At 38.6% G+C, this 19802-nt stretch overlaps 1 protein-coding gene across 6 annotated transcripts in view; it reads right to left on the bottom strand.

The window, feature by feature from the left end:
- The window catches only part of CEP83 (centrosomal protein 83), a 209690-nt gene that overhangs the window by 40486 nt on the left and 149402 nt on the right, over positions 1-19802 (bottom strand). For all 6 annotated transcript variants that reach the window (XM_021675611.2, XM_064376883.1, XM_064376882.1 and 3 more), the window contains 2 exons: positions 3312-3415; positions 275-464 (listed from right to left, as the gene is read on the bottom strand). In XM_021675611.2, coding sequence (XP_021531286.1) covers positions 275-464; positions 3312-3415 — 294 coding nt within the window. The remainder of the gene's footprint in view (positions 1-274; positions 465-3311; positions 3416-19802) is intronic.

The following is a 19802-nucleotide window of genomic DNA, read 5'->3' as shown; positions in this document are numbered from 1 at the left end:
GGACTCAATCAAATTTCCTCTTTTCAATTGCCCAGTAAGATATTTCACTCCCAGCACCATCACTAAAGGATCATGATTGAAACCGAATTCAGCAAATTTCTATGATAAATGAAAGGGAAGAAGTTAAAACTGCTTTTAAATGTTTATGCCATTTTTGTGGTGAATTTTGAGCACTGACCAAAGTTATAATTTGAGTTTTATCATCACATTTAAATATAAAGACCTACAAAAATGTATGACTAACTTTTTTTTTCCCTAAAATAAATGTTCATACCTGCATATGAGGAGGAAATGGTAGTTCCATGCTTGGAACCATGGCTGGTGACTGAAAGCTAACAGGATTGATAGATGCTGTTGGAGGCATGTTAGGAACCAAAATTAGACTTCGAAATTCATTATGTCTTCTCTGTATATCTTTTAGTCTTTTTTGAAGCCTTGTATAGTCTTCAAAAGGAACATTTTGTCTTAAAAAGAAAAAGAAGTATTTTTTTAATATGGTTATACCCTGTTGAAGCACAGTATGATTCACAGAATATAATTTTAAACTGGAAGAGAAAGATTTCTAAATTATGAGATCTATCTATATATAAAATATAGATTAAAAATCTGTTTACCTAGAAAGATAAACAGAAACATGATATAACATCTTAATCATATGCAATCATTAGCATTGCAGGCTATCAACTCATTATAAAGTTTTATTTGCTAATTAAAGATCTAAAATCTTTTGATACTTTGGTACTCATTCCTACCCTCCCACTCACCTCCATTCATGAATCCTGAATCGAAAGGGATACTCTTTAAACCAAAAGAGTGCCTTATAGCTTACAGAAAGAATCAAATAAAAATACAGTTCATCCCTCAGTATACACATGGGATTAGTCCTCATATATCAAAGTCTATGCATACTCAAGTCCTGCAGTCAGCCCTGCAGAACTCACATAATGGAAAAGTTGGATCTCTGAACTGGCGGGTTTCACATCCTGTGCATACCGTATTTTTGAACCATGTTTGCCTGAAAAAAAATCTTCATATAAGTAGACCCATGTAGTTCAAGCCCATATTGTCAAGGGTCAAGTGTAAAGAAAATGCTGAATTGAACCTTACAAAATTGCCATGTTTATAGGTGAAATATAGGCAAATAGAGAATTTCACATAGTTCAATCTAATTTTTAAAATGTCAGTGTGATATTATAGTAAGAAATACATATTTGGTCTTTGCCCTGGTTCCTGGCATACAGCTCCTAAAACTCTGGGAATCTCTGCAGTGATAAGAGTAACTTTTGTGTATTAATAAGACGACTGGTGGCTGGGGGCCCCTGAATAGCTTCACAATGGGGCAGGTCACCAGACAGACCAAGGCATGATTAGAGGGTTGGAACTGTCAGCCCCACTCTCCAACCCTACCCCATAACATCTGGGAAGGTAGAGGGCTAAAGGTTGAGCTGATCACCAATGGCCAATGATGTAATCAATCATGCCTATGTAATGAAGCCTCCATAAAAATCCAAAAGGACGGGGTCAGAGAGCTTCTGGGCTGCTGAACACATGGAGGTGTCTGGAGGCAGGCATGCCCAGAGAGGGCATGGAAGCTCCACATCCCCTTCCTCATACCTTTTCCTATGTATCTCTTTTAGGTGGCTGCTCATCTATATCTTTTGTAATATCCTTTCTAATAAACTGGTTAACGTAAGTAAAGTCTCCTTGTGTTTTGTAAGCTGCTCTAGCAAATTAATTGAACACGATGAGCAGGTCATGGGAATCCCAATTTATAGCCATTTTTAGCCTGTCAGTCAGAAGCACGGATTACAACCTGGAGCTTATGGCTGCATTCTGAAGTTGGGGGGCAGTCTTGTGGGACTGAGCCCTCTACTTGTGGGATCTCATGCTAAATCCAAGTAGATAGTAACAGACCTATAATTACTGAATTATAGGACAGCTAGTTCGTGTCCATTGGAGAACTGATTAATTCATATATAGGAAAAAGCCTCAAACATCTGGTGTCAGAAGTGTTGTGTTGACTGTGTGAGAACAGGAAAAACACTGGTTTTTCATATTATAATAGGTAATCACAAACATGAAGCTCCATGACTTTAGGAAAGAATGACATGGAGAAAACAGGCTAAATTCCCAGGCCTTCACAAATCATCTTTTTGGACATGACATTCATAACCATTAATCACAAAAGTAGTCAAATATAATTTCAAAATCAGTCAAAATTCTAGATGATCTGCACCATAGCTGGCCAATCTTGAATTGCTAACATTTCAATATTAATGGTTATGGAAGAGGAAGTAAGTTTAATTTTGTTTTAGAAGGACTGAGCCAGGAATGGCGGCTCATGCTTATAATCCCTGTGCTTTGAGATGCTGAGGCAGGAGAATGGATTAAGCCTAGGAGTCTGAGGCTACAGTTAACTATGATTGTGCCACTGCACTCCACCCTGGACAACAGACCAAGACCCTATCTTAAAAAAAAAAAAAAGAATTGAAACAAAATTCAAAATTACAAGCATGTTTGTAATTTATAAATTACTACCAAATTAATAAACTAAAGGTGGCTTCCTACTTTGGAATAGAGTATTGTAAAGCTGGCAGTAATTCTACAGTCTAGAAACCTCTAGAATGTTCTTTAAAAAACAATTGATCACATTTTGATAATAACTGCACCCAAGAACACCAGTGCACATTATAAAACATCACTGCATGATATTATAGGCAATTTCCATTACAGAAAATTTGAATACTTGAATAACTAAGGTGCTGAAGACTACCACTAATTCAGTAAAATCAAAAGATTTTTCTTAACTTGAATCAAATGGGTCATATAATGCCACTACCACCAACTTAGTATAACAAATCTCTGCCTTTAAAAATACTGACGATCCTGATTATCGGATATGCTTGGATGTGCCTGCAAAACCCGAAACCGTAGCTCAATAACTCTTCACACCAGGAAACCAAAAACTGACCTTTGATTCAAAGTCGTAGCCACAATTTTCAGAACTACGCAATAGCTACAACTGTCTTGTCTCAGCAGCAAGAACTAACACCACTCCTTGCTACCAAAGCCAGTGACCTTTTCTGTTAGTCTCAAACATAACGCAAACATCTGGCATATGATAGAGACCTTTTGGTTTGAAGGAACCTTCAGGTGGGGGGATAAACAGAATAGTCCATTAGGAGTTATCAAGTTGTTTTAGCAATCTTTTAAATGTATATTTTAAAAGAAAAGAAGGTATGATATACTTAGAGACAAAGTTCTGACATCAAAATAACCACATGGGGAAGATACACATACAAACACATTACCTATTTAACACCTGATTTTCTGTTTCCAATTCTTCTTTCTTTGCCTCCAAGACTTCTACTTTCTCATGTAGTCTTTTCAATTTGTTTTCATGAAGAGATTTTCTCTAGAAAAAGAGAAATATGAACAAGTATGTCAATACATAATCTCTTATTTGAACTAAACTATATAGAAAATATTGTACTCAACAAAAACTATATTTATATATGAATGTTTTCAGTGAATACTAGGAAAAAAGATTAGTAGACATGGCTCTTACTGAAAATTGCAAAGACAGTAAACCACAAATCTATCTATTATCCTCAATGTGACAAATAATTATGAATGCCAAACCAAAGAAATAGGTATCAATAATTGCTGCAAATAAAAAAATCTACAAAGGGAAGGAGTCAAATTTTACTACTGGGTCTGCCTGTACATCTGATAATAATGAGCTCGGCCGGGCTCGGTGGCTCACACCTGTAATCCCAGCACTTTGGGAGACCAAGGTGGGCAGATCATGAGGTCAAGACATCAAGACCATCCTGGCCAACATGGTGAAACCCCGTCTCTACCAAAAAATACAAAAATTAGCTGGGCGTGGTGGCATGTGCCTGTAGTCCCATCTCTACTAAAAAATACAAAAATTAGCTGGGCGTGGTGGCATGTGCCTGTAGTCCCAGCTACTTGGGAGGCTGAGAAAGGAGAATCGCTTAAACTGGGAGGCAGGGGTTGCAGTGAGCTGAGATTGTGCCACTGCACTCCGGCCTGGCGACAGAGCGAGACTTTGTCTCAAAAACAAAAACAAAAACAAAAACAAAAAAAAACAAAAGAAATAATGAGCTCTCCATTGTCCCAGAAGACAGCATGTGTTTACGAGAACTGAGCCAGGCACAATGGGAGGCTGAGGCAGGAGGATGGATTAAGCCTAGGAGTCCAAGGCTACAGTTAGCTATGATTGTGCCACTCCACCCTACACAACAGACCAAGATCCCCCATCTTAAAAAAAAAAAAAAAATTAAAACGAAATTCAAAATTACAAGCATGTTTGTCATTTATAAATTACTACCAAATAAATAAACTAAAAGGACAGAAAGCTAAGACAGATATGGATGCATCTGTTTAAAAGTTGCCTTTCTAAATCTTTGAAGGAAAAAATTTAAACTTTATAATATACAAAGGAAAAAATTCCTAAATCTTGTATGGTTTCATTAAATAATATTGAAAAGTCCAGGTAAAATGCAGAAGGAGTAAATGGAAAAAAGTCTTTTTTTTTTCAGTTTTTATGCACAGATCTTTTGTTTTTTAATAGAAAAACACCTATAATGTTAAAACTCATTTAGTAGCTACAAACCTTTTAGGTATTTTTCTTTTTAACTGAAGTATAATCCTATAGAAAAATGCATAAAATACAAATGTAAAGCTCAATGAAAAACCTCAAAACAAATGATGGCACAACTCCCCTGTAGGTCAGAGCACTGCCATGCCAAAAGGGCCCCTACCTTTCTGCCTTCCAATCTCTAGCCCCACCATCCTCTGAAAAGGTAACCAACTAATTTACTTCCAAAACTCTAGTTTACTTTTGCCTATTTTTGAACTTAATATACATACATAGTGTGTATTCTTTTATTATGACTTTATTTCACTCAACATTGTGAGATTTGTTATAAATATACTTCACTCACTGCCACGTATTATATTCCACTAATGATTACTCCATAGTCTAGTATATTCACTCAGTACACCATTAAGGGTTATCTACATTATTTCTGGTTGGGACTATTACAAATAACTTTGCTACAAGTATTCTTTCCCATGCTTTGATTGTCCCACATCCTCCAATATCCCAGAAGGCTTCCTTATGCTCCTGTCTACCCTGACAAAGGAACTACTCTTCTGGCCTTTATCACCAAAAGTATTTACTTATGTATTTATAGATAGTTAAGGAGTCCATCTATCCATCCACCCATTAATATGAAAGAAAGCATAAATACATGCTCTTTAGTATCTAGACTTTTTTCCTCAACATTTTATCTATATGACTAAGCCGTGGTGTTGTATGTCACAGTTCTTTTTAACGTTGTCATCCATTGTACAAATATATCACATTTTATCCATTTTCCTGTAGATGAAAATTTAAATTGTTTCTAGTTTAGGGATATCATAAAACATTTATGAATATTCCTAAACGTGTTTTTGGCAGAAGTACCTCATTCTCTTGCGTATATACCTATGAGTGGGTCATAGTGTATACATGCTTTAGCTTTAGTAGATACTGCCAGTTTTCTAAATCAGTTCTACCAACTTCATCGCCACCAGCAATATGTGCGAGTTCTACCTGTTCTACGTTTTAGCCAATACTTGGTATGGTCAGTCTTTTAGCTATTTTTGTGAAATACAGTAGTATCTCAATGTAGTTAATGTGCATTTTCCTGAGAGCTAAAGGTATTGAGAGCTTTTTCTTATGCATGTTAGCAATCTGGATCTCTCTCATTAAGTATCCACCCCAGTCTTTTGTCCATTAAAACTTTTGAGTAACCTGGTTCCTATTTATTTGTAGTTCTTTATATATTCAAAATATGAAACATTTGTCAGATATATATGTATTGCAGATTGACCTTCTCCAGACTGTGGTGTCATTTTCTTACTCTTAAGAGTATCCCTTAATAAAAAGTTTTTAATTTAAATAAAATTACATCAATCATATATTTTATAGTAAGTGCTTTTTGCATCCCGTTTATCTTTACTATCCCAAGATCCTAAAATTTTCTCCCAAGTTTTCATCTAGAAGCTTTTTTAAAAAAAAATCTTTCACACTTAGGCCTATGGTTCTTTTTTTTTTTTTTTCTTTCTTTTTTTGAGATGGAGTCTCACTCTGTAGCCCAGGCTGGAGTGCAGTGGTACCCAATCTTGGCTCACTGCAACCTCTACCTCCCAGGTCCCGGTTCAAGCAATTCCCCTGCCTCAGCCTCCCGAGTAGCTGGGATTACAGGCATGTGCCACCATGCCCAGCTAATTTTCGTATTTTTAGTAGAGACGGGATTTCACCATGTTGGCCAGGCTGCTCTCGAACTCCTGACCTTGTGATCTGCCCGCCTCGGCCTCCCAAAGTGTGGATTACACAGGCATGAGCCACCATGCCCTGCCTATGGTTCATTTTTATCTATGTTGTGAGGTTGGGCTGAGTTTAATTAATTGACTCAGTACTATTTATTTGAAAGACCATCCTGTATAGAAATGCAGTCATACCTTAAGTGTAAACCTATTTCTGGACTCTATACTGTTCCATTTGTCTGTTTATCCTTATGCCAATACCACAGTGAATTACTGTAGCTTATGTTTAGTGTTGATATCTGGTAGTTTAAGTCCTCTAGCTTTACTGTTCTTCAAGACTGCTTTGGTTATTCTAGTCCTTTGTACTTTCAGATGAATTTTAGAATCTACTTTCTAACTTCTATAAAGAAACCAACTGAGATTTTGATTAGAACTGCATTCAACTTATGGATTAATTTGGGAAGAAGTGACATCTTAATATTGAATCTTCCAACTCATGAATATGGTACAGTTTTCCCTTTATCTAGGCATTTTAAAATTTTTCTTAGCAATATTTGTATTTCTGTGTAGAGGTCAGGTCATAAACATCTTTCATTAGATTTGTTCCTAGGTATTTTATATATTTTTATGCTATTGTAAATAGCACTGAAATATTTTCTAATTATGTGTGTAAAGAAAAACAGTATTTACTTGACTTCGTATCTAGAAATTTTAAAAATTCACATTAATAGTTGAATTTTATGCATGCACAGGGACATTTGTGAAAGATAATTTTAACTTCCTCCTTTCTACTCTATGTCCATTTCTTCCTTCTTAAAACATTTTTTAGGTTCAGAGGTACATGTGCAGATTTCTTTTATAGGTAAACTCGTGCAGATTGGTTTGATAGGTAAACAGATTACCTCATCACCCAGGTACTAAGCCTAGCACCTAAGTTACTTTTTTCCAATCCTCTCCTTCCTCCCATGCCCCACTCTCAAGTAGGCCCCAGTGTCTGCTGTTCCCTTGTGTCCATGCGTTCTCATCATTTAGCTCCCACTTATGAGAATGAGAACATGCAGTATTTGGTTTCCTTTTCTGATGTTAGTTTGCTAAGGATAATGGTGTCATGCTCTATCCATGTAACTGTAAAGCACATTATCTCTTTCTTTTTTATGGCTGTATAGCATTTCATGGTGTATATATACTGCATTTTCTTTATCCAGTCTGCCATTGATGGGCATTTAGGTTGATTCCATGCCTTTGCTATTGTGAAGTGTTGCAATGAACATATGCATGTGTGTGTCTTTATGGCAGACCAATTTATATTACTTTGGGTAAGTATCCAGTAATGGGATTGCTGGGTCCAATGGTAGTTCTGTTTTTTCAGCTCTTTGAGGAATTAGCACACTGCTTTCCACAATGGTTAATTTATACTCCTACCAACAGCATATAAGTATTCTCTTTTCTCTGCAACCTCGTCAGAATCTGTTATTATTTTTTAATAGCCATTCTGACTGGTATGAGATGGCATCTCATTGTGGTTTTGATTTGCATTTCTCTAATGATCAGTGATATTGAGCTCTTTTTCATATGCTTGTTGGCCACATGTATGTCTTCTTTTGAAAATGATCTGTTCATGTCCTTTTCCCACTTTTGATTGGGGTTGTTTTTTTCCTGTGAATTTAAGTTCTTTATAGATGCCAGATAGATCTTTGTCAGAAGCACAGTTTGCAAATATCTTCTCCTATTCTGTAGGTGTGTTTACTCTGTTGACAGTTTCTTTTGCTGTGCAGAAGCTCTTAAGTTTAATTAGAACCCATTTATCAATTTTTGCTTTTGTTGTGATTGCTTTCGGCATCTTCGTCATGAAATCTTTGCCAGTTCCTATGTCCTGAATGGTATTGCCAAGGTTGTCCTCCAGTGTTTCTATGGTTTTGGATTTTACATTTAAGTCTTTAATCCTTCTTGAGTTGATTTTTTTATATGGTGTAAGGAAGAGGTCTAGTTTCAATCTTCTGCATATGGCTAGCTGGTTATCCAAGAACCATTTAATGAATGGAGTGTCCTTTTTCCCATTGCTTTTGTCAGCTTTGTTGAAGATCAGATGATTGCAGGTGTGAGGCCTTATTTCTGGTTACTCTGTTGTTCCATTGGTCTATGTGTCTGTTTTTGTATCAATATCATGCTGTTTTGGTTACTGTTGCCCTATAGTATACAGTTTTAAGTCAGGTAGCATGATGCTTCACACATTATTTTTTCTTTTTTTTTTTTTTTGGCCTAGAATTATCGGGGCTATTTGAGCTCTTTTTTTGTTCCATATGAACTGTAAAAAATTTTTTTCTACTTCCATGAAGAATGTCATTGGTGGTATGACAGAAATAGCACTGAATCCATAAACTGCTTTGGGCAGTATGACCATTTTAATGATATTGATTATTCCTAGCCATGAGCATGGAAGGTTCTTCCATTTGTTTGTATCATCTCTGATTTGTCTCAGCAGTGTTTTGTAATTATCATTGTAGAAATAATTCACCTCCCTGTTCAGCTGTATTCCTAGGCATTTTAATCTCTTTAATTGTGAATGGGATTGCGTTCCTGATTTGGTTCTCAGCTTGGCTGTTGTTGGTGTATAGAAGTGCTAGTGATTTTTGTACACTGACTTTGTATCCTGAAACTCTGCTAAAGTTGTTTATCAGCTGAAGGAGCTTTTTGGATTGAGACTATGGGGGTTTTCTAAATATACAATCATGTCTGCAAACAGCAGTAGTTCACTTCCTCTCCTATTTGGATGTCCTTTATTTCTTTCTCTTGCCTGAATACTCTGGCCAGGACTTCTAATACTATGTTGAATAGGAGTGGTAAGAGATGTTATCATTGTCTTGTGCTGGTTTTCAAGGGGAATGCTTTCAGATTTTGCCCATTCAGTATGATGCTGGCTACGGGTTTGCCACAGATGGCTCTTGGATTTTGCAGTATGTTCCTTCCATACTTAGTTTATTGAGTTTTTAATATAAAGGAATACTGAATTTTATCAAAAGCCTTTTTTACATCTATTTAGATAATCATGAGGTTTTTATCTTTAGTCTTGTTTATGAGAGGAATCACATTTATTGATTTGCATATGTTGAACCAACCTTGCATCTGAGGGAAAAAGCCTACTTTGTCATGGTAGATTAGCTTTTTGATGTGCTACTGGATTCAATTTGCAAGTATTTTGTTGAGGATTTTTGCATAAATGTTCATCAAGGACATTGGCCTAAAGTTTTCTTTGCTGTGTCTCTGGCAGGTTTTGTTATTAGGACAATGGTGGCTTCACAGAATGAGTTGGGAAGGATTTCCTCCTCCTCTATTTTTTGTAATAGTTTCAGTAGAACCAGTATCAGATCTTCTTTGTAGATTTGACAGAATCTGGCTGTGAATCCATCTGGTCCTGTGCTTTTTTTGGTTGGCAGGTATTTACTACTGCCTCAATTATAGAACTCATTATAGAAGGAATCAAACTTCTTCCTGGTTCAGTCTTGGGAAGGTGTATGTGTCCAGAAATTTTACTAGCTCTTCTAGCTTTGCTAATTTGTATACAAAGAGGGGTTCACAGTTGCTTCTGATGGTTGTTTGTATTTCTGTGGGGTCAGTAGTAACATCCCCTTGATCATTTCTAATAGTGTTTATTTGGATCTTCTCTCTTTTCTTATTAGTGCAGCTAGTAGCCTATCAATTTTTTTCAAAAACTCAACTCCTGTATTAATCTTTTGAATGGTTGTTCATGTTTTGATCTCCTTCTGTTCAGTTCTAATGCTAGCTTTGGGTTGGTTTTCTCTTGGTCCTCTAATTGTTTTAGCTGTGCTGCTAGGCTGTTAATTTGAGATTTTTTAAAAAAACTATGTGAAGTGGGCATTTAGTGCTGTAACTTTCCCTTGTAATACTGCCTTAGCTGTGTCCCAGAGATTCTGGTATGTTGTATCTTTGTTCTCTTAGTTTCGAAGAACTTCTTGATTTTTGCCTTAATTTCATTATTTACCCAAAAGTCATTCAGGAGCAGGTTAACGTCTATGTAACCGCATGATTTCGAGCAATATTTTTAGTCTTGATTTCAATTTTTATTGTGCTGTGTATTTGGTATGATTTTGGTTCTTTTGCATTTTGCTGAGGATTGTTTTATGTCAGATTGTGTGGTCAATTTTAGAGTATGTGCCATGTGGCTATGAGAAGAACGTATATTCTGTTGTTTTTGGATGAAGAGTTCTGTAGAGGTCTATCAGATCCATCTGGTCCAATGTTCAGTTCAGGTCCTGAATATCTGTGTTAACTTTCTGCCTCAATGATCTAATACTGTGAGTGCAGTGGTGAAATCTCCCACTATTATTGTGTTGGGGTGTAAGTCTCTTTGTAGGTCTCTAAGAACTTGCTTTATGAATCTGATGCTCCTATGTTGGATGTATATATATTTAGGATAGTTGGGTCTTCTTATTGAATTGAGTCCTTTACCATTATGTGATCCCTTGTCTTTTTTTGATCTTTGTTGGTTTAAAACCTGTTTTGTCTGAAATTAGGACTGCAATCCCTGCATTTTTCTGATTTCCATTTGTTTGGCAGATGTTCCTCCATCCATTTATTTTGAGCCTATGGGTGTCATGCATGTGAGATGTTTTCTGTTGAAGACAGCATACCACTGGGTCTTGCTTTTTTATCCACCTTGCCACTCTGTGCCTTTTAAATGGGGCACTTAGCCCATTTATATTCAAGGTCAGTATTGATATGTGTGGATTTGACCTGTCATTGTGTTGTTAGTTGGTTATTAGGCTGGCTTATTTGTGTGGTTGCTTTATAGTGTCACTAGTCTGTGTACGTGTGTTTTTGTAACGGCTGATAACAATTTTTTTTTTATGCTCTCTCTCACCAGAATCAGGGTAACTGTCTTTCCATATTTGGTGTTCCTGTCAAGATCTCTTGTAAGATGGGTCTGATGGTAACAAACTCCCTCAGCATTTGTCTAAAAAGGATCTTATTTCTCTTTTGTTGAGGAAGGTTAGTTTGACTGGATATGAAATTCTTGAAGATTTTTTTTTTTTTGTAAGAATGTTGATTATAGGTCCCCAATCTGTTCTGGCTTGAAGGGCTCCTGCTTAGAAGTCAGCTGTTAGCTTGATGGGGTTTCCTTTGTAGGTGACCTGCCCTTTCTCTCCAAGCGCCTTTAAATTCTTTCTTTCATTTTGACCTTGGAAAATCTGATGATTATGTGTCTTGAAAATTATCTTCTTGTGTAGAATCTTATTCTCTGTAGTTCTTTCTGTTGGTCTCTCTAGTTTTCTTGGACAATATCCTGAAATACATTTCCTTAGTTGTTGGCTTTCTCCCCATGCCTTTTCAGGGATGCTAATGATTTGCAGATTTGGCCTCTTTACATAATCCCATATATTTTGGAGGTTTTGTCATTCTTTTCCATTCTGTCTGTCCTATTTCAGAGAGCCAGTATTAAAGTTATGAGATTCTTCAGCTTGGTGTCTGTTCTGCTGTTAATACTTGTGATTGCACTGTGACATTCTTGTAGTGTGTTTCTCAGCTCTATCAGATCAGTTAGGTTTTTTTTCATACTGGCTATTTAGTATCTCAGTGCTTGTATTGTTTTACTGTGATTCTTAGTTTCCTTGGATTAGGTTTTGCCATTCTCCTGATTCGTGATGATGTTCATTCCTATCCATTTTCTGAATTCTATTTCTGTCACTTCAGCTAACTCAGCCTGGTTAAGAACCCTTGTTGGAGAACTAGTGGCCATTTGAGTTGACACTCTGACCATTTGAGTTGCTAGAGTTCTTCCGTTGATTCCTTCTGTCTGTTGGTTCCATCTCTGTGTGGGGGTGTTCCTTTAAATGTTGCCTCTGATTGAAGTGGTCAGGTACTGTCAGGGCAGTTGTGCTAGAGTTTGAGGTTGGGCTACCCTGCCCAGGGAGGAGAAGTAAGGACTGGGACCTGCATGGAGAAGAGTCTGGCCACTTTTCTGAGGTAGGTGCTTTGTGTTGGGCATCCATACCAGCCCCTGGTCCCCACAGACTCTCCAGAGCCTGGTGACAGTAAGGGTGAGGGCTGTAAGACAGCAAAGATGACAACCCATCACTCCCACTAGGAGCTCTGTCACAGAGAGTAACAGAGCTGCTACTGGCTTGATAGCCCTAGAGGGGATGGCTAGAGACCCAGATTGGGAGGACCTGCTCAGTGAGAAGATACAGAATCAGGGACCCACGTAACAGTCTGGCCACTTTTCTATAGGGCTGCTGCAGTATGCTGGGGGTCTGCTCCAGTCCCTTTTCATCTCTGATTTTCCAGTACCTGAAGGGATCAATAGGGAAGTTTGTGAAACAGCAAAGATGGTGGACTGCTCTTCCCTCTGGAAGCTCTGTCCCAGGGAGACACAGACATGTTGCCAGCAGAACACACTAACAAGAGGTGGCTAGAGACTTTGGTTGGGAGATCCCACCTAGTAAGAAGTAACAGGATCAGGGACCCACATAAAAAAGCAGTCTGGCCACTTTTCCACAAGGCAGCCATACTTTGTTAGGGGTCCACTCCAACCCCTAGTCACCTAAGACTCTCTAAAGCCTGAAGTCAACAGCTAAGGCTGATAAACAGCAGAAAAGGTGGCCCAATCCTTGATTTGGGAGCTCTGTCCCAGGGAGGTTTCAAACTGCTGCCATCCAAAAAACACTGGTGTAGGGGGTTGGAAACCCTGGCCAAAAGGTCCTGTCCAGTGAGGAAGAATGGGATTAGGGACTCATGTAAAAAATCAGTTTGGCCACTTTTTCATAGAGCCACTGTGCTGTGATGGGGGTGTGCTCGATCCCCAGTTGCTTTGGACTCTCCAAATCCCAAAAGCAAACAGCTAAGGTTGCGAAATAGAAAAGCTGGTGACCTGCTCCTCTGAGAGCTCCATTCCAGGGAGGTTTGAAACTCTTGCTGGCCAGAAAACATGGGTAGGGGTACGGTTGTAGACCTCAGTCAGGAGATTCCACACCCAGTGAGGAGAAACAAGATCCAGGAGCCACATGAAAAAGCAGTCTGGCAACTTCTTAGAGCTGTTGCACTGCACTAGGGGACTACTCCAGTCCCTAACCATCTCAGACTCCTTAGAGCCCAAAGGCAACAATGTGAAACATCAAAGATGGCAGCCCGTCCCTCCCCCTGGGAACTTTGTCCTAATGAGGCTTGGAACCACTGCCAGCTGGCAAACACCACGGATAACTAGAGACCCTGGTTGGGAGGTCCCCCACTTATTGAGAAGTAGCGTCTGGGACCTACATAAAAAAGTAGTCTGGGCACTTTTCCATAGGGTGGCTGCAATGAACACAACAATAGCTAAGGCTGCAAAACAGCAAAGATGGCGGCTCACCCCTCCGTCTGTGAGCTCCATCTCAGAGAGGTGTAACACTGCTACCAGACGCTGGCTATATTTTAAGCCAGTGGGTCTTATCCTACGAGGTACCATGGTAGTGGGGCCTGCAGACTGTCACTGCTCCACCCCCTGGATTCAGTCCTTCTCCTATGGGTATGCACAGGGATATAACCTGCTTTGCTGGAGCTGCAGTTGCTTTTGATGGGAAACCTGGGTATCTAAAGCTCCCAGGGCTCTGTGTGTATCTGAGTGGCTGCATTGCTGAGTCTCCAACTAACTATGTGTATCAAGTTACAGGCCCTGGCAAAGTGGGTTCTCAAGGGGATCTCCTGACCCAAGGGTTGCAAAGATCCAAGGAAGAAGCGTGGATCACCAGGGTCACTCACTCACTCACCCCTTCCCTGGGAAGAGGAGGCTCCCCTGGCTCTGTGTTACAAGTGTGCGATTGTCCTGCTTGCTTTTCTCCATTCTTTCTGGATCAAGTTGTTTTCTTGATAAATCCCAATGCATGTACCTGGATGATTCAGTTGAAGGTGCTGTATTTACTTAACCCTTCTATTTCTCTCCGTGAAAGTGGCACACACTAGCTGCTTCTAGGTGGCCATCTTGGCCAGCCTCCCCCTCCATTTCTTTTTCTTGTCTTATTACACTAGCTAGAACCTCCAATAAAATATTAAACCAAATGATGATAGCAGAGATATCTGTCTTGCTCCTGACCTTGGGTAAGTAAGGGGAAGTGGTCAATATTTTTAATCAGTAAGTTTGATATTACTTACCGATTAAGAATTTTTGTAGATACCACTTATAAGATTGAAAATTCCCTTCTGTTCCTAATTTGGCAACTTTTTATCATGAATGGGTGGTGAATGCTGTGAAACTATGTTTCTATGTCTATTAAGATGATCACAATATTTTCCTTCTTTGTTTTGTTAGGGTGTTGAATTACACTGAACAATTTTGCCTCTTAAGCCACCTGTATTCCTAGAATAAAACCTAAAAGCTCATGATGTATTATCTTATTTTGTAGAAAGAAATTCTTTTTTTACACAATTTTTGTAGATATCATTTATAAGATTGAAAATTCCCTTCTGTTCCTAGTTTGGCAAAAGTTTTTATCAGGAATGGGTGGTGAATGTTATCAAACTATGTTTCTATGTCTATTAAGATGATGACAATAGTTTTCCTTCTTTGTTCTGTTAGGGTGTCAAATTATACTGAACAATTTTGCCTGTTAAGCCACCTGTATTCCTAGAATAATAAAGTAAATGTGACTTCTGCCAAGATAGTCGAATAGGAACAACTCTGCAGAGCAGTTCCCAGCGAGAGGGACCCAGAAGGTACACAATCTCCACATTCACAAACGAGGTATCAGGTTCATTTCAATGGGTCTGGTTGGATAGTGGGAATAGCCCAAACAGGGTGAACCAAAGTAGGGCAGGAGTAGTTCAAAAAGGGCTAACCAAAGCAGGGCAGGGCACTGCCCCAGAGGATCAGGGGACCTTACCCCCTTGGCACTCCGGTCCAGATATTGCACTTCCCCCATAGCCTCCACAACCTACAGTACAGGAGAATGCCGCTGGGCTGAAAAGTGCAAGTTATCAACACAGATCCGAGCAACAGCTCCGGCCTGCCCGGTACCATCAGTTGTCGGCACAGACCTGCAAAAGTTCTGACTAACGCCGAGAACACCTGTAGGATGGAACCACCCGTCCCCCAGAAAGAGGAAGAGTTGAAAGTAGGGAAACAGGTGATATGGCTTGCAGGTCCCACCCCCACAAAGTCCAGCAAACCAAAGCCCTCTTGCTAGAGTTTTGCAGCCAACACATCAGTTTGAACTCGACTCGGGATGACTGAGCTCAGCAGGAGGAAGGAAGCCATTGGGAAGGTGGGTTTAATCTCACATGTGTAAACAAAACTCAGAGGAGGACTACCCAGCAGCCGGGCTGAGCCCGAAACAACCAGCAGCACCTCTGCAGGCAGACAAGTGACAGACTACATCATCAAGCGGCTTCCTGACAACTGCATAACCAAAAAAATGCCTCATATAAGAGAAATGCCTTCAACTTAAACAGAAAGGACATCCACTCAGCGATCCTATCCGAAATCACCAACTTCAAAGACCAAAGGTAGATAAATTCATGAAGATAGGAAGAAACCAGAGCAAAAGGATGAAATTATCAAAGACGAGAACGCCTCTCCACCAAGGGACCACAACTCCTCACTAGCAAGGTAGCAAAACAGGATGGAGAATGAGTTTGATGAACTGACAGAAGCGGGCTTCAGAAGGTCGGTAATAACAAACTTCTCTGAGCTAACATGTTTTAACCCAATGCAAAGAAACTAAAAACCTTGAAAAAAGGTTAGACGAAATGCTAACTAGAATAACCAGCTTAGAGAAGAACATAAACAACTTGATGGAGCTGAAAAACACAGCGCAGGAACTTTGTAAGGCATACAGAAGTTTCTGCAGCCGAATCAGTTAAGCAGAAGAAAGATATGATAGATTGAAGATCAACTCAATGAAATAAAACAAGAAGGCAAGACTAGAGAAAAGAGTAAAAGAAACAAATATAGCCTCCAAGAAATATAGGACTATGTGAAAAGACCAAATCTGCATTTGACTGGTGTACCTGAAAGTGACAGGGAGAATGGAAACAAATTGGAAAACACTCTTCAGGATATTATCCAGGAGAACTTCCCCAAACTAGCAAGGCAGGCCAACATTCAAACTCAGGAAATACAGAGAATAGCACAAAGACACTCCTCAAGAAGAGCAACCCCAAGGCAGATAATCATTAGATTCAACAGGATTGAAATGAAGGAAAAAATGCTAAGAGCAGCCAGAGAGAAAGGTCAGGTTACCCACAAAGGGAAGCCCATCAGACTCACAGTGGACCTCTCAGCAGAAACCCTACAAGCCAGAAGAGAGTGAGGGCCAATATTCAGCATCCTTAAAGAAAAGAACTTTCAACCCAGATTTTCATATGCAGCCAAACTAAGCTTCATAAGTGAAGGAGAAATAAAATCCTTTATGAACAAGCAATTGCTGAGAGATTTCATCACCACCAGACCTGCCTTACAAGAGCTCCTGAAGGAAGCACTAAACATGGAAAGGAACAACCAGTACCAGCCACCACAAAAATGTACCAAATGGTAAAGACCAACAATGCAATGAAGAAACTGTGTCAACTAATGGACAAAACAACCAAGCAGCAACAAAATGGAAGGATCAAATTCAAACATAACAATATTAACATTAAATAAAAATGGGCTAAATGTCCCAATCAAAAGACACAGACTGGCAAACTGGATAAAGAGTCAAGACCCATCGGTTTGCTGTATTCAGGAGACCCATCTCACATGCAAAGATACACACAGACTCAAAATAAAGGGATGGAAGAAGTTTTACCAAGCAAATGGAAAGCAAAAAAAAGCAGGGGTTGCAATCCTAGTCTCTGATAAAATGGATTTTAAACCAACAAAGATCAAAAGAAACAAAGAAGGGCATTACATAATGGTAAAAGGATCAATGCAGTAAGAAGAGTGAACTATCCTAAATATATATGCACCCAATACAGGAGCACCCAGATACATAAAGCAAGTTCTTAATGACCTGCAAAGAGACTTACACTCCTGCACAATAATAGTGGGAGACTTTAACACTCCACTGTCAATATTAGACAGATCAACAAGACAGAAAATTAACAAGGATATTCAGGACTTGAACACAGATCTGGACCAAAGGAACCTAATAGACATCTACAGAACTCTCCACCCCAAATCCACAGAATATACATTCTTCTCAGCACCACATCACACTTACTCTAAAATTGACCACAGAATTGGAAGTAAATCACTCCTCAGCAAATGCAGAAGAACAGAAATCATAACAGTCTCTCAGACCACAGCACAATCAAATTAGAACTCAGGATAAAGAAATTAAAAGCTGCACAACTACATGGAAACTGAACAACTTGCTCCTGAATGATGAATGGATAAACAATGAAATGAAGGCAGAAATAAAAATATTCTTTGAGATCTACCCAAGTTGCTCCATGTATCAATCATTCATTTCTTTTTATTCTGAGTAGTTTCACTGTATAAATGTCTAAGTTTGTTTATACATTCACCCTTTATAGGACATTTGGATTGTCTCCAGGCTTTTGCAATTATGAATATACTGCTACAAATATCCAAATACAGCAGTTTGCGTGAACATAGCTTTCCTTTCACTGAAATAAATAACTATAAGTTGGATTGTTGGTTTATGTGATAATTGCACGTGTAACATTCTAAGATACTGGCATCATTGGCATTTGTTTTTGCATTTGTTCTGTTTGCATGCATTTTTTATTAAATGGTATTTTGTTAAAAAAAATGTTCTTCGAAACTAATGAAAACGAAGACACAACATACCAAAATCTCTGGGACACATTTAAAGCAGTATCTAGAGGGAAATTTATAGCAATAAATGCCCACATGAGAAGTGAGGAAAGATCTAAAATCGACACCCTCATCAAAATGGAAAGATCAAAAAAACTCAAAAGCAAGCAGAAGACAAGAAATAACTAAGATCAGAGTAGAAGTGAAGGAGACAGAGACACAAAAAACCCTTCAAAAAAATCAATAAATTCAGGAGCTGTTTTTTTAAAAAAAGATCAACAAAATAGACCGCTAGCCAGACTAATAAAAAAGAAAAGAGACAAGATTCGAATAGATGCAGTAAAAAACAATAGATCATAGTAAAAATCAATAAAGATGCAGTAAAAAACAATAAAAATCAGAGATCACCACCGATTCCACAGAAATACAAACTACCATCAAAGAATACTATAAACAGCTCTATGCAAATAAACCAGTAAATCTGGAAGAAATGGATAAATTCCTGGACATTTGCACCCTCCCAAGACTAAACCAGGAAGAAGCTGAAACCCTGAATAGATCAATAACAAGAGCTGAAGTTGAGGCAGCAATTAATAGCCTACCAACCAAAAAAGCCCAGGTCCAGATGGGTTAACAACTGAATTCTACCAGACATACAAAGAGGAGCTGGTACCACTCCTCCTAAAACTATTCCAAACAATACAAAAAGAGGGAATCCTCCCTAATTCATTTTATGAGACCAACATTATCCTGATAGCAAAACCTGGCAGAAACACAACTAGAAAAGAAAACTTCAGGCCAATATCCGTGATGGACACCGATACAAAAATCTTCAATAAAATATTGGCAAACCGAATGCAATAGCACATCAAAAAACTTATCCATCACAACCAAGTAGGCTTCATCCCGGGGATGCAAGGCAGGTTCAACATTCACAAATCTATAAACGTAATCCATGACATAAACAGAACCAAAGACAAACACCATGATTATCTCAATAGATGCAGAGAAGGCCTTCGAGAAAAGTCAACAGCCCTTTAGGCTAAAAACCCTCAATAAACTAGGTATCAATGGAATGTATCTCAAAATAATAAAACCTATTTATGACAAACCCACAGCCAATGTCATACTGAATGGGCAAAAACTGGAAGTATTCCCTTTGAAAACTGGGACTAGACAAGGACGTCCACTTTCACTATTCCTATTCAATATAGTCCTAGAAGTTCAAGCCAGAGCAATTAGGAAGAAAAAGAAATCAAGGGTATTCATTAGGAAAAGAGGAAGTCAAATTGTCTCTATTTGCAGATGACATGATCATATATTTAGAAGACCCCATAGTCTCAGCCCAAAACCTTCTTAAGCTGATAAGCAACTTCAGCAAAGTCTCAGGATACAAAATCAATGTGCAGAAATCACAAGCATTCCTATATACCAATAACAGACAAAGAGCCAAATCATGAGCAAACTCCCATTCACAATTGCTACAAAGAGAATAAAACACCTAGGAATACAACTAACAAAGGATGTAATATACCTCTTCAAGGAAAACTACAAACCACTGCTCAAGGAAATAAGAGAGGACACAAACAGATGGAAAAACATCCCATGCTCATGGTTAGGAAGAATCAGTATCGTGAAAATGGCCATACTCCCCAAAGCAATTTACAGATTCAACGCTATCCCCATCAAGCTCCCATCGACCTTCTTCACA

This window comes from Aotus nancymaae, unplaced genomic scaffold (genome assembly GCF_030222135.1).
Source record: "Aotus nancymaae isolate 86718 unplaced genomic scaffold, 86718_ANA_hifiasm-v0.15.2.pri h1tg000016l, whole genome shotgun sequence".
Taxonomy (NCBI): Eukaryota; Metazoa; Chordata; class Mammalia; order Primates; family Aotidae; genus Aotus; species Aotus nancymaae.
This window is presented reverse-complemented; position numbering and strand designations above follow the sequence as displayed.